This window comes from Paroedura picta, chromosome 1, assembly GCF_049243985.1.
Source record: "Paroedura picta isolate Pp20150507F chromosome 1, Ppicta_v3.0, whole genome shotgun sequence".
Taxonomy (NCBI): domain Eukaryota; kingdom Metazoa; phylum Chordata; class Lepidosauria; order Squamata; family Gekkonidae; genus Paroedura; species Paroedura picta.
Window position 1 is genome coordinate 41,910,321 of NC_135369.1, and position 15,868 is coordinate 41,926,188.

The window sequence follows — 15,868 nt, forward strand, 5'->3', positions numbered from 1 at the left end:
TGCTGGCCCCTGGCCCCCACTCACGTTCATATGGTTATAGTGTTCTATGATGTTTTATGTAAACCACCCAGAGCCGTATGAAAGGGCACTATAAAAATCTAAATAAATACCCAGCCTGGAAATATGTATATATCCTTATGGCCTAGGGTATCATGGTGGAGTTGGCAGATCTGTCTGTCATGCACACTGTGATCCTTCCTGTCATGGTCAGTCATGGCATTAAGGTCCTGTGGTGTGGGAATCTGCCTTTACAGCCTTTAATGTACCACTGGGGTGATATAACTTGCTCCCACTTGCAGTGCAGGTTCAGACCCCCCACCCCCCACCCGCAGTCCAACAGAGACCCTGGTGGGGCCAGGGACAGCTGCCACCTTGGGGATCACAGGTCTGGCTACAGACTAAGAAAATTACATGGCTCTTTGTCCACACACAGGTTACTTTGCCCTGATGTTCACGATGTATTCATCATCAAGGATTTCCTGGGATAAGCAGCTATAGATGAAGTGTAACCCTCAGCAGATTCCATGTCCTCAGATACGGTAAATAGCCTGGAATGATAAACAGCTGGCAGGGTAGTGGAATGGCCTCACCCAGCCCCGAGTACTGCAGGCGCTGTGGTCTTACGTAGTCCTCAGGCAACTGCTCCATGTAGTGATTGGTTGGACCCCCCCCCAATTCATTCCAGCCTCTGACAGCTTGTGGCTCTGATGGTAGTTGCTACAGTCCCTGCACAGCTCCCCCTCCCCAAGTGCAGTTTTTTGCCCAGTCCTTGGCCCCTGCAGAAACCCTTCAGGATCAGACTGCCCATTTTGTCAAATTACACATTCTCCTTTCTATGCACAATTTATTAAGCATTAAAGGCATAATTCCAAAGAATCCAGGGACATCATCTCATTCCAAGTGGAGCTCAATGCCATCCCAACTTGGTTTGATCCTGGTACTAAGTTAACCAGGCAGATTCCTTAGATCGGTCTTTTTCTACCTTTTGATCATTGAGAAACCCCTGAAACATTCTCCAGGCTTCAAAAACCTCCAGAAGTAGTGCAGTCACGCAGGATATGATTGGGAGGCATAGCTGTGAACACTCCCACCCAGAGCCTCTCCCCTTCCCACCCCAGCCAGGTCCATCACTGGCCATTTTGGAGGAATGTGTGAGTCTACACGACCATATACAGTTTCATTACCTGATAAATGTTTAACAACGTTTAAAGAATTAAGAATTCTCACTGACTCAGGAAACCCTTCCAGGGCCCCCAAGAAACATCAGGGTTTCACAGAACCCTGGTTGAGAAAAGCTGCCTTCAATTGTATCCATAATGCAAATAGAACAGAATCCTCTGTTTGGTGTGCCTCAACGTCTGTTTCCTTAAACCATACAATATAGCCACCTATCTAGAAGTATGTTGGTCATTTTTTATGCACTGTTCTACCAAGCTAGGTTGAGCCTTCCATAGCATTTTATCAAATTAACATTTGATTCAATTAGTTTGTTTGGGAAATTATAGAGTCCAGTAGCAGCATTAAGACCAACAAAGATTTATTCAAGGCATGAGCTTTCGAGTGCAAGCACTCTTCCTCAGATAATGAACTGACCATCATGACAGTGGGAATATAAAGCAAAAGTTAATTCTGTTAAATTAGTAAACTGTGTCACACATCCAAATACAGCTGTATGATAATTCTTTGCCAAAACATACAGTCTCCTCAAATTCTGTTGTAGTTCACAAAAACATAGGAGAAATAAAACTGTCTATGTCAGTGATCAACGGTTCCCACCCCACCATTTGCTACTGTCTCCATCAATGTGTGAAACATTCCTGAGGACTACTGGCAGTGAAATGCTGGGCTGACAGGAATGTTTCGCACTTGGATGGAGATAGGATGGAAGCCCAATAGATGTGGACCGAGTACCGAAGTTTCCTCCAAGAATGCCAGGAGCTGGTCCGTGGTGGTCCTTTCAACCACCTTACCCAGAAACACAAGATGCGAAACTGGCCGGTAGCTGGCCAGGTCCCGCAGATCCAACAATGGTTTCTTTAGTAGAGGACGAACCACTGCCCCCTACAGCGCCTCAGGGAACTCGCCAGTAGATAGGGAGAGGTTGATATCGCTGAATGGGCCTCCTATCCTCTGGCTGCCCTCCTTGAGCAGCCAAGACAGACCGGAATCCAGGGGACAAGTGGTTACCATCACTGATCCCAGCAGCTTGTCCCCTTTGGTTAATGAGAGTTGTCTGAAGCCATCAAACATCACCTCCAAAGGCAGTCAACGGGCCTCCAGTTCCCTATCTGTATCAACTGTGGCGGGAATGTCCCGGTGAAGCAACAAGATTTTATCCACGAAAAAGCTCACTAAGATTCACAGCTAAGATTCAATTTACTAAAGTTTTGGTGCCCCTCCTCAAGGGTGGTAAGAGACCAAACTACCTTAAACAATCATGGCAGGCAAGAGCTCGGACAGAATTTCTGTGGCAAAGAAATCACATTTCACCACTCACTGCCATCTCATACGCCCTCATAAGCATGCAATAGGATGTTTGTGCCACTTGTCACAAGTTTTCCACCACACTTGCTGTAGTCGTCTCACATTCCTCCATGGGACAACAGACGCCACTACCAGATCCACCTTTATCCCGGCGCTGAAGATCAAATTGAGGATGTGGCCAGCCTGATGGTAGGACCAGTATCAAATTATGGTAACAAATATAATCCACAATACAGAACCAGAATCACAGAGCTAAGAGACACCACAAAGGGCCATCCAGTCCAGCCCGTCCCCCCCCCCCACACACACACACCTTCACGGGGACTTATAAATCAAATTCTAGACAGGTGCTCATCCAATTTCCTCCTAAAAATGTCCAATGAAGGTGATGCAACCACCCTCCAAGGCAGCATATTCCATCTATGTACAGCCCCCACTGCCAGAAAATACTTTCTAGTATTTAAGCAGAACTTCCTTTCCCATAATTTGACTCCATTTCTAAAACAGTTTTGTTTGACACAGGCAGAATTTTAAGTCCGTAACAGTTTTAGCTGAAGCAGGACATAGTTTTTTAGATGTAGATGGTGCAAATGTAAATTGCACATGTTGGGCATTTTCAGGCAGCAATTAAAAGTGCAGCATCACATAGGTTGCTTTGTTTGGTATTCAACAGCACATTCTGTTTTTTGCTCATGACTGCTTAACCCTTTTTTTAAAAGTAAGAATTAGGCACATGCAACAGTTCTATATTCACATAGTCATCATGCTATGAGAACTGAGTTTCACAAGCATATCTTGTTAGAAGTAAGCATAGATCCTGGCAAGAGAGATCTGAGAACCAGACGACGTTGCTGTTTGGATCTTGTTTTCTCTTTAAGAGCACTGCAAGAGTCTTGTTGACTGCTTTCAAGTCAGGCATCCCTTCTGTCTCCATTAAAGGACACTAGGTTTTTATGGTGGTTATTCATGGAATATCAAGGAACTGGCAGCACATTGGTTCCAGAATTTATTAAATTTACCACTTGTAAAAAAAAAAGTCAGCAATTTGAAAATAATATTTACAAACATCTTAAAAAACACACACTTCACTGGATGCAAGAGACAAAGCCTGGCCAGACATCTTCTAAAACTTTCAAAACATGCTTCTCATTTAGTATACTTAATAAGGCATCATTAAAAAGTTACATTGACAAAGGACTCATCTGAATATGTTAACTTAGCCCTGAAAATACAACATGCCTGTATAGTTCCTAAGTTTAAGGGAGTCCTCTTTACTAATGTATAAAAATGACAAGTCCATGTAGTTCATCTTCAGTTTTGATATTTTCACCATGTTTACCTTGTGACCCTTGTTACAGCAGTTATGATTTTAGTTCGCGGTGCATTTCATTCATTTCCTTTACCTGAGGAAAAGGCATAAAAATTTAGCTGTTTACCAGCAGAGCTAGCCACCCTAAACCATCTCTGGGGAATGGTGGGGTGAAATATCTAAAAAAATAATAATAAAACCAAGACATAAGTTTCATCTGCTCATAAGCAGGTGGTGTGCATTTGTATTTAAAGTTAACAATTGAGTAGGCTGACCAGTATTTAGGTCAGGGAACATATTCTCACACTGTAAGTATTGATCAGAAATTTTCAATGCTGTTGTAAGAAGTCATTACAGACAGGAAATAAGTTGCTTTTGTCTCTGTGCAAAGGAGTTTGGAGATAAGTTTAAGCCAGGCTTTCTCAACTTTTGACTGTTGAAAAACCCCTGAAACATCAGGTTTCAAGAAATCACCATGGTGGCACAATCAGGCGAAATATGGTTTGGAAGATAGCTGTGTACATGCCTACCCAGGATCCCAACCCCTCTAGACCCTGGTTTAAGCACTAGTCACTTTTTTATGAAGCAGCTTTGAATTCATTTTTACTGCTAGTTTTTTTCCCTGTTTGGCCTATGTTAAGAGCCTGTTCATTTTCAGTGTTACCAGCAGTTATATAAGAAAACCTCCACCACAGGCTAAATTTGTACTTAGGCTCTTGAAAGAGAGCAGCCATAGGCCTCCTCTGCCAAGTACAAGTTTGTCTCCATGCTGATAGGTGTCACAAGTTCAAGGCCATGAATCTAGGTGATTCAGGTCTCTGGCCACAGACCTGAATCACCTAGATTCATTCTGCTGAAGCCATTATTCACACAATGTACTGGTAAGTACTCTAAAAGTTGATCCATTACAAAAATCAATCAGCTGTTTTAAGGGACCCACTTTTTGAAATTGGCACTTACCTCAGCTTTCTCATATTTCCCCGTCTTTCTTCTAGTAAATATCTGTAGTGGAAACAGCATGTTAGACCAAATCCTGTAATATCTTAACACAGTTCAGTGGACCAATAGTAAGAGAATATTTATGTGACTCAAAAATTGCTGTTCTATATCAGAAGTTATCTACTATTAAATCCACCTATTGAACACACTGTCAAAGAAATTTGCATTGCTATAAAGATCTGAGTACTTATTCAAATCCATGCAAGCAATTTTTCACCACTCTTTGCTTGCCTTACTGAATTCCACCCAATCCATAGATCTATTATGTACTGCTAGATTAGGTACTGCTAAGAGGGAAGAAAAGCAGGAAAGAGCTGTGATCCTGGTGTGAGCAAATTGCTGTCTGCAGCAGGACTCTGGAGTTTTCCCAACAGTGCAATTAGAGGATTCCTGGTTTCACATCAGGAAAGCAGTGTGAGCATAAGATTTAAACAGCTTCTCCCCAGGGCTCTGATCCTAATCATGTACCTCAAAACTAAGTTCTTTCAAAGGCTGAGTTCAGTGCTTGAATATTTGGCCTGACAGGATCCAGTGCTGACCCAGAAGTCATGTTACCTGGAGTCAGACCTTCACTCTTCCCCATAACCTTACCTAAGTCATATTACTACATAAATTAGTGCCACCTCATGGTCATTGGACAGGACAAGACTTACCAGTACAAGAATGCCAGCAACTATTGCCAATGCCACAACAACAATGACAGAAATTACTCCAGCGGTCAAACGTTTCATTGTGAACTCTGGTGGCTTTTCATCAACATAATATATCAGAGTGTCTTGAAGCTGCAGAGGTTCTCCTTGAACTGTAATATTCCAGCGGGACTGCAGAGGTATGGGGTCCCCTTTGACCTTTAGAAAAGCAGATGCATTACCCTTTCTGAATAGACCTTTGAAATGTGGTTCTGAATGTATTAATTTATTTATTATATTACAGTAGAAAGAAACCTTTTGTATAAAACAACAGGATAGTATACATACATCTTTTTCAAAGTAGTAAGCTACATCAGCTATATCCACATCCCTTGAAGATTTCTCTGAAGCATTTTGTTTTAGCTCAACAGTGATATATGAGTTCTCATACTGGAAGAGAAGACAGATAATATAGTCAGCCAAACCACATTATTCCCATTTTCATCTTTGAGAAATCACACATTTAAGAGTACTGTTCCTTGGAATACTAGTGTGAGAAACATAATTACTTCAGGAGTTTTACTACACACTTAAATATCAGTTTCAGAGCTAACTGGCAAAAATATCAAGTGCATCACTGCTCAGCTTTGATAGTTGTGGCCATAACAGAATGGCTTAGAACACTGAAATGAGATTCAACAAGAAATGCAGACTTTGAAGAAGCAAGCAATGGAACAGATAACCAAGCCAGAAAACATTAGAGCCTCATTTCCCCTGGCCCCCACCAGTAAGGTAGGAGGGATAGCTCCTACCATTCTAGTTTTCAGTCATTTGATATTTCATCTTGCAACAAAAATTAACATCCAAATTTTAAAAATATAGCTATTCCAAATGAAATGTTTGATATTGATATTAAATGCCTCATACAAGAACTAACAGGAAATCTGAGTAACCTTTCCACTAGTATTTTAATGTCACTACCATACCAGAACATTTATGTGCTTTTCATTCAAGAGGTAATGTTGAACAAGTGCTTCTTTTAAGGCCCTGCAAATGAAAAGAGGATTAGAAGCTGCACAATTGTTAAAATGATATTTTAAACCTAGCTATCACTGTCATATTACAAGTCAGTGATTACTCAAACCACATTTGTATTTATACTTTTCCTTTTTGAAATCTGCAGCCACAGAACTGGCATAACCCAGCCCTCCCCAGCTAGCTATTTTCTACTAACAGCTACCTGTCATGCAGAAATTTATATGAAGTGGAGAAGCAATCTGGAAAGCACAGTGATGCTTATAAGGCTGCACATAGATACCAACTTCTTCCTTGAAGTACATTCCACCTTATAACAGACAAGCATTAAAGGCCGTTGTGTGAAAAAAATAGAACAGGCTCTGGAAAACTGTTTGGGGACAGGCTTTGAGCCAGGAAGAAGTTTAATGGGAAAGCCATTGTCCACATTTGGATAAAGTAAACATGAACCTTTATTCTCATTAAAAGTATCACTCCCTTCCTTCAAGGAACACTGGCAGTCTTCAAGCAGCAGCTGGACAGATATTTATCCTGGATGCTTTAGGTTGATCCTGCATTGAGCCATGTTGGGACTACATGGCCTGCATGACCCCTTCCTACTCTGAACACATGGTTGAGTATGTAGTCTCTCCCCCCTCCTATCCTCACAACAACCCTATAAGATAGGCTAGACTGAAAAAGAATGAGTGGACTGAGGGCACCCATGGAGCTTTTAACGTTTTATTGTTATTACCAATCAGACTGTCATTTAACATGGGAAGAAGGCTTTCCAGCCAGCCCTGAGCCCAGCCCTTGTCATCAAAATAAAAGCACTTCCCAACCTCTTCACAGAGCATCCTGTTGAGGACAGCATGCAGCACCCTCCCACCCCACACTCTGGACTACTTGGGCACCTTTCACATGGGATCAATCACTACCATGAGGCTGTGGAGGCACTCAGGGTCAGCAGGGGCACAGCCAGGTGAGCTCTAGTTACATGTTCCAGAGGGGTAGCTGGTGCGGGCTGATGCCCATGGCTAATGTCCAGAACTGTCAAGCAGCCCATGCTGGAAGCTCTCATACTCAGGTTGTTGAAGGAGGAGGCAATTGGGTATGGCAGAAGTGTACGCTCTGAGTACCGTGCCAGCAGCGGGTCAAAGCACTGTGAGCTGATATCCAGGTGGTCAAGGCCTAGGCAAGTGATCTGAGCTGCTGTGACCAGCCAAGGAACAGTGGCATCATCTTGGCCCGGTACCAGCTTCTGCTTTCTCCTGCTCTTGCCCTGGACTTACTTGGCTGGGGTAAGAACATTCTACAGCTTCCCACACTCACTACTAAGGGCCACCCCAGCCCTGCAATAGCATATTCATAGCAGGCTTCAAGATAAGAGGAGCAAAAGCCATAATTGGCCCTGAGTGGTAACTATTCCACTAATAGGATAAAGGCAGTCTTGTTTTGTCAGCAGTTGCTGGGCAGAGTCCTCAGACTGCCTTTTTCCTATTGGTGGAATATCTCCCAATCAGGGTCAATAGCCTCCCATTTTAAAAAGTGAGTAATCGGCCAGTAGACCTGCCATCTTATATGGTACTAGCAGAAAAGCCTGTTGTAGAAAAAAATACAACGAGCAATAGCCTTCCCACCCACCCCAGGCAGGCCTGGTGAACCCATGGTGGGGCTGCTTGGGGCAGGGGCAAATGCTGGCCATGGATCACTCCCCCCAACACCCAAACCAGGCAGCCCAGCCAAGGCTATGGCTGGACTGCTTGGGATGGGGCGAATGCTGGTAGGGGCCCCCTTCCCTGTAACCCAAGCACTGTCACCAAGGCCTGGCTGCTCAGGGCAGGGGCAAGCGCTGAAAGGGGCCCTCTCCGCTCCCCTCCCCAATCTGGGCAGCCCTAGCAAAACCACAGCAGAGCTGCTCAGGGCAGGGGAAGCGCTGTCAAGGCCCCCCCCCCTTCCCTGACCCGCAGTCCTAGGCCCTCCCCCCCCTCCCTCCCTCCCAACTCCTACTTGCTGGCTGGCCGACCTTTAGCAGTCAGTGCAGTAAAATGGGCTGGCACTTATACCATATGGAAAAAGTTGGAGGGGGATGCAACCAGGGGTGGGACAGCCTACCTGAATGGCTATTTGTTGGATGGATGGCCAATCAGGTAGGCAATGAGTCCCAACTTCTTCCACCACCCCAGTCGGGCTTTATGTTACAGACTAGTATCAAAGCTCATTTCAAAAATCAGCTCTAAAAGGGGCAGCGGGCAGAAAAGTTCCTGCTGAGGAGGCAGCCCAGTGATAACATGGCCGCCCACCCTCCCTTGCTCCCCAGTGGACAGGAGGGCTCCCACAGAGCTGGGCAGCCCAGCCAGTGAGCTGGGCCCATGCAGCAGAATGTGGCCTGTTGTCCTCCCACTGCTCATCGGCAGGCAGGAAGGCTCCCACAGAGCAAGCTGGCATAGCTGGCAAGCCACGCCAGTGCAGCACCACAAACCACAGCCAGGCTCCTCCTGCTCTCCAGTGAGCAGGAAGCTTGGGAGCACGGCAACCCAAACACAGGAGCTTGGCTGCCCAAGGCTACAGTCCAACCGCAGCATCGTGTAACCAACCTGCTCCTCCCACACACACACTTACATTCTGCCAGCTCTTCCTTTCCCCAAGTGCCAGAAAGCAGCATGGAGGAGGACAGGGGTGGAGAGATTTGGGGGGATCACTTGAGCATGAAATTGGGGTCACTGTAAATGGGCAGGTAGATGCTTTCTCCCTGCCCTGAAGGTTTTCAGCATACAAAACATTTATGAATAGTCAAATACCAGAAGGCCATACCTCTCAATAGACTGTCTGTCTAAAGCAGTGTTTACAGGCTTTGTTTCAATGATAATCCAGCTGGGAAGAAAATGAAACGTATTTTACCCTAAAGAAATTAGTTGTGTATTTCTGCATATGTAGAAACGCAGCATGTCAGGTCTCTGCAAGGATGAACCTTTACATTTTATGTGAGCCTGCTACACGAACACAATGGTGGTGGCTGCTCCAGGACAAGGTGAAGTATCACACAAGAAGACAGTATCAGGCCTATGCAAACCCAGATGGAGTGAAACAAGGAAAGGAATTAAGAGAGCGACTCTGAGAATGGAGGAGCATTGCTGGTCTTAACCAGCACTGGCAGTGTTCTAAGGGTAAAAGGGGGATGTCAGAAGAGACAAGGGAAGTGAGGAATGCAAGGTGCCTGATCAAAGCTGACAGGGTTCAAAGAAGAGAGGGGGTAACAAAGACATTTTATAGATGAAAACGACAGTATTGTATTTCAGGACCTTGTCTATAGCAGCACCCAAATTGTAGGACTCCCTTCTCTCAAAAGCTTACTTGCTATCTTGACTTTGTTTTGCACTAGCAATAATATCCATATAAATTGTGAGAGAACTTGCCTGTAGAACAACTCTAACCCTATCAGTTGATCCAGTTCTTAAAGTTTTTACTTTACTCCCCTCAATCCACCTATTCAAGGCTCTGTCTAGGCAGCAACCTAGCTGGCCATATGTTTTGCCTGGCTTCCGTTTATTTTCTCTAAAGGCTTTTCTGCTTTGTTTTAACCCCATCAACCCTTCCCCTCACCCATCTTCACCCAGTCCCCCAGCTAATATGGCAGGTAGTATGTTCTCTACACACCAGCTGCCTCTTGTATGAAAAAAATAATTGCAATGGGGCAGAAACTGTTATCCCAGCAACTGTTAGAAGAGACAGTCCTTAGAACTATTGTGGAAAACATCCCCTGAAGTCCTGGCTCTCTTTCAGGGCTGTGAACCAATTGCCTCCTGTTTTAAGAAGTGAGTCATCAGCCAGTATGGTATATGTTTTATTATAAGGAAAAATTCTCCCCCCCCCCCCCCCCGTTACAACTCTGGCCTCCTAGCTTTATTTGTACATTACTGGATTTAATTTTCAAACCCTTTTCCAATTGCTACAATACACTGATATTGTTTGCATGCTTATGAAATCTTGATTGGTATGAAGTGTTACGTCCTGATAGCTGTCACAAAATCTTTGCTGACAATGCTTACATCTTCTCAAGACAGTATGGTGCAAAACACAAGTACATTTTCATCTTTAGACTTACCTTGTCCTGACTACTTCATTGCATGTAATGTTTGCATCACTCTTTTCAGTTCTTCGTACTCCAGCAGAGTTAACACACCAGCAAGTGTCTGTCCCATTACACTGTTTCGCTTTGAAGTTGCCATTGTTGTCGCACTCCGGATTATAAATGCCATCATTGTCTAGAAAAGCTTGTTTTGGTTTAGTTCTACCCTCTAAGCCAATAACTTCTGCCTTCATCAGTAAGCATTTTGATGTCACTAAAAATGGGAAAGTATAACAAAGCTACCTTTAAAACTGTGGATGATTTTAAGTTTATATTCTTTCAAAATAAGATGATTTTTTTTAAAGTGTGACAGTTACCATTAAATAATGTTATACTTACATGTTCCACAGGATACTGTAACATCAGATCCCAAAGAAACACACCTGCATTCACCATTACTTAATGTGCAGTCTATGACTCGCTTATTCTTTTCACACATGCAATCTGTAAGTCAAAAAACAGAAAACTCTGAGTACTGTACAAAGAAGCCACTAACTTTTACACAAGACTCTAGTTTCTTGAGGTAATATGAATCCAAGGAGCTTCAATATGTTATTCACAAGATCTCTGCTGCCTTGAAATTGTCCTTTTCCAACAGGCAGCTCAATCAAATCTAGTTCAATCTTTCAATTCCACAAAAACAGGTTTACAAAATAATGTGAATACAAACTATGATAATTTTGAAGCTATTCTTCATTATGTGTGAATATGATTTGATGCTATATCAGAACATATTCTACCAAGCAGCCTTATCACAGTTGGAATTTGGGGGGGGGGGGGGGTCAAATGACAGAGGAAAGAGACACTGATGCCATAGTAGACATTTTAGAAGTATGTTCTCATGCAAGGGAAATATTGCTTCTAAACGTAACCAAACATAAAATGCAAGTTCTTCTATTAAAATAAATTTTAAAAAATCTACTGCTCAATCATTAAGAACAAGACCATGAAAAACAAAGTCTATAAGGCAAATTCTTGAAAAACTGAGAAAACATTGTTTTTAATGTTTCTTAATCTCAGAGAATAGCATACTAGGTAGGTTGCCCTAAATACCTGAAAACACTGTGGGCATCCACTATTAAAATCACTGTATCCTAGTGGCTTAGCCCAGGAACAGCCTTGGTGATTCCCAAGGATCTGGGGAATCTTAGTGATTCCTCTGAGGTTCTGGCCCCAGGTCTAGGATGGGGCCACACAACAGAGTTGGAAGGGACCGCCAGGGTTATCTAGTCCAACCCCCTGTAGAATCATTTGAGGCATGCTGCCAGAGCCACCACTGCTGCCAGAAATCAGTTACCCTAGCCCGAGATAAGACAAGTGCAAGCAAAAACAGGTGCCTGTTGGACTTCTCTCTCCAACCCTTCAGGGAACAGGGATGTGGGCAGTTGGGGTCCTGGGAACATGTTCCTGTTTACCATGGATTATGACCTCCCCTCAGTCTTCTGAATATTTGTTTTCCACTTGTTCAACAGCTCATGTAGAGGTACTCCACCCATACACATAATATGAAGAGTTACACTAGTTTAGGCTACAAGATGTATCCAAAACAAGTTAGTACCAATAATAAGCCCGCATTTTCAACAAGTTGGCCTCTTCTAAAAAGGTGTGGCTTACAAAGACAGGGAAATGTCTTCCTACCCATGGGGAATTATAACAGGCTATCTTAAACTTTGGACAATTTTAAGTTTAAATCAGTTGAGCAGTTGAACAACTTTAAACAAAAATATTGAGAAGGCTAAGCCAGGGGTGGTTGCAAGCAAAGGTTAATAGGGGCAAGAGAATCTTATATGCAATTCATATTGAAAATATCAAATTCTAATATCCTTTTTAAAACGTTAACAAATCTCCTAGAATCTTTCCCTGTTCCCTACAATGCTGGTCTCAAAATCCAGCCATTCCCAATCAATGTCCCTGAAACCATTTTCATACAGAGAGAAGCAAATATTAAGGGAAGTACTGTAGCTCTAGAATTTTATGTAACAGAAGATTCATCTCAAGGTATGGAATATGGATGGAGGGGGTAAAAAAAGATTTTGGTAGAGTCCTACAATGATCTCTCACAGCTCTTTCAAAATGCTCTACCAGGATCATGGGAAAACTGAAAACAAGCAAGTCTTGGAGCACCTGAAAGACTAATATATTCATCCCGGCATTAAGCCTACCTGAGCCAGAGTCAAGTATGATCTGACCTACAAAAGCTTATGCCACAATAAAGCTGTTAGTCTTTTAGATACCACTAAAATGATTAATATGGCTACTAAAATGTAGAGAAGAGCAGGGTTTTTATACCTTGTTTTTTACTATCTGAAGGGAGTCTCAAAATATCTTACAATCACCTCCCTTCTTCTCCCCACAACAATCACCTTGTGAAGTAGACGGGACTGAGACAGTTCTGAGAGAACTGTGACTGGCCTAAGGTCACCCTGCTGGCTGCATGTGGAGGAGGTGGGAATCAAAACCCATTCTCCAGATTAAAGGTCACCATGCTTAACCACTACAGCACTGGTGGCCAAACTGTGGCTCTCCATATGTCCATGGACTACAATTACCATGAGCCCCTGCCAGTTGGTAATTGTAGACCATGAACATCCTGAGAGCCACAGTTAGGCCACCCTTGCACTACACCAAGCTGCAACTTTAAAACTAATGGGGGTGCTATAATCTCCCAGAGAATCCAGATCTCCTTCCATCTAAATCGAGGTGGGTCAGCGCTACTGGAACTATTAGACCTGTCAGCAACGTTTGACACAGACGATCATGAGCTATTAGCTCACCGCCTTGCCGACACCGGGACATAGGGGACACCCCTCAAATAGCTGATCTCCTTCCTTTGGGGTAGCAGACAGAGGGTAGCAATAGGAGAGAATTTAATCATCACCAGCTCACACGTGGAGTCCCACCAGGAGCAGTGCTCTCTCCTATCCTATTTAACATCATCATGTGCCCTCTTGCTCAGCTGGTGTATAGGTTTGAGCTGGGTTGCCACCAATATGCAGGTGACACCCAGCTCTTCCTCCTGATGGATGACCGCCCTGACTCTCACCCAGAATCTTTTGCCTGGAAGCGGTGACAAGGTGGCTCAGAGTCGTCTGAAGCTCAACCCTTCAAAGACAGAGGTCCTGTGGCTGGTATGAAGGGATCAAGTGAGGAAGCATACTTGCCCAATCTGGATGGAATGTGACTAGCAGTAGCTCACTCCTGCCAGAAACCTTGGAGTGATCCTAGACACCTCCCTCTCCATGGAGGCACAGGTCACAAGGACTTTTACCACCTTTGCCAAGCTACTAGAGCCCTCCATGGCCGCAGAACACCTAGCCACAGTGATCCATGTGATGGTCACCTCCAGACCGGATTTCTGCAACTCACTCTACACAGGCCTACCCTTATCCTTGATCCGGAAACTGTGTTTGGTCCAGAATGCCGCAGCCAGGATCCTCATGAATGCACCCAGGAGATCCCACATCCAGCCGGCACTCAAACAACTTAGCTGGCTCCCAGTTGAATTCCAGATCAGAATTAAGGTTTTGGTTCTTACTTTCAAGGCCATATGCAGTCTGGGCCCAGTGTACCTCAGATACTGTCTTTCTGCCTATAACCCCAAAAGAGCCCTATGTTCTGCCACCGCCAACTGGCTAGCAGTGCCTGGCCCCAAAGAGGCATGGCGGAATTCAACAAAGGCCACAGTTTTTCTGTCCTGGCCCCCACCTGGTGGAATGAGCTCCCTGAAGCAATCAGAGCCTTGCCTGAACTTCCAAATTCTTCAGGGCCTGCAAAGGGACTCCTCCACGAGGCATTCAACTGAGACTAACCCAACCCATCAACATCCGGGGGTCCCCCTTCACGATTCCAACCACCCTAGGAGTTCTGTTAATATTGTGCCTACTGATGTTGTTCAATTGAACCAGTTAGAGAAATTGTTAGCTTACATCCTTGTTGAAACTGTTCATGTTGTGTTATGTAATAACTATTGTTTATACCCTTGAAGTTTAATGTACCTCATAATGTTCCATGTAAACTGCCCAGAGCCTTATGGGAGGGCGGTATAAAAACCGAATAAATAAATAATAAATAAGGGTCCTTAAGAGTTTTAACTTCCGGCTCGAGAACAAACAGGCTTGTCTGGGTCGGAAAGACAGGCTCCAACGATGTGCACCTTGCCAGGGCCAGCTTTAAGGCTTCGGCCCCCAACAGTCAAACTTTCTTCCCACGAAGAGTACGCGCCGCTGGCCTGTGACTAATGGAGGCCTCTACTGGAAAGGCAGGCAGGTGCGCTTCAGGGTCTGCCTGCCAGGAAGGCCACACCCGCCCGCGACCCGAGGGAGGAAGCCCTGGGACAAGCCTGCTGCATCCAGAGGCTCAGAACCCGCCCCCGACCTTGGGGCGTCTGTCGGGGCGCTTCAGCAGCGGCTCCCTCGAGGCTTGGGCTCTTTCAGGGCGTCGCCATGCCCCGATCTCGCGCGTCCGAAGCCGTCGTCGGGGCCTCGCTGGACAGCCGTCCCCTCCAGGTGCGGGAGTCGGGCAGGTAGCACCAGAAGCCATGTTGCCCACCTAATCCGGCTCTTCTCCCCAACCCTTTCGGGAGCCCGAGGGAGGCGTCGCCATTTTGTGGTGAATGGGACATGCCGCCCCGTCTGTGAGGGCGCTTTCCTCGCGGCGTCGTGAAACCTGCCCTCGCACAAACGGCCATGGGGGTGGGAGAATAAGGAAGGGGAGCAGCGACGGGACGGGAAAGGGTCTCTCCCCCCCTACCCCCTCCCCGCTTACCGCCGCACACGGTGGCCACGAGAGCCAGGAGCGCCGCCAGGGGCAAGACGACCCCACGGAGAAAAGCCATCCCCAGAGAAAGAGTGGTGCGAGTTGTAGAGCGCTTCCCTTCTCCGGCCTCCCGCTGCGCCCTTCTCTCGAGCTGCCCAGCAGGTTCCGCGACTAAACCAGCAGTTCTGTCTCCCCGGGCCGCGCCCACCGACTCGGGTTACACTCGGGCCCCCTGCTCCGTCTCCCGCCAGCCGGGTCCCTCCCGATCGCGCGCCTCCTGCCTTCGCGGGCAAAGAACAAATGAGGCTGTGCGGCTCCCGCCTCCAAGCGCTTATAGCCCGCGGGGCCACCTGAACGAAACCGGGCGCGGCCGGAGGGGGCGGGGCGAAAGGGACTCACCTGCGCGCTTAGCCAGCCATGTATAGGCTTCCGGATGGGGCGGGGGAGGGATACCTTGGCTGTCAATCCAATATAATATCTGATATCTAATAATAATAATAGAACATAGAAGCCCTATTGAATACGTCGAAGTGGTGCATAAAACTTTCA

General features: G+C 45.4%; 1 protein-coding gene across 1 annotated transcript; it reads right to left on the minus strand.

The window, feature by feature from the left end:
* Positions 1-3,477: 3,477 nt before the first annotated feature.
* Positions 3,478-15,660, minus strand: EPCAM (epithelial cell adhesion molecule). The gene is made up of 9 exons (XM_077335200.1): positions 15,329-15,660; positions 10,904-11,008; positions 10,541-10,778; positions 9,250-9,309; positions 6,408-6,468; positions 5,770-5,871; positions 5,446-5,640; positions 4,754-4,795; positions 3,478-3,887 (listed from the first exon to the last, which is right to left on the minus strand). The coding sequence occupies exons 1-9, from the start codon at positions 15,396-15,398 to the stop codon at positions 3,846-3,848; spliced, it is 915 nt and encodes a 304-aa protein (XP_077191315.1). The 5' UTR covers positions 15,399-15,660; the 3' UTR covers positions 3,478-3,845.
* Positions 15,661-15,868: the final 208 nt, after the last annotated feature.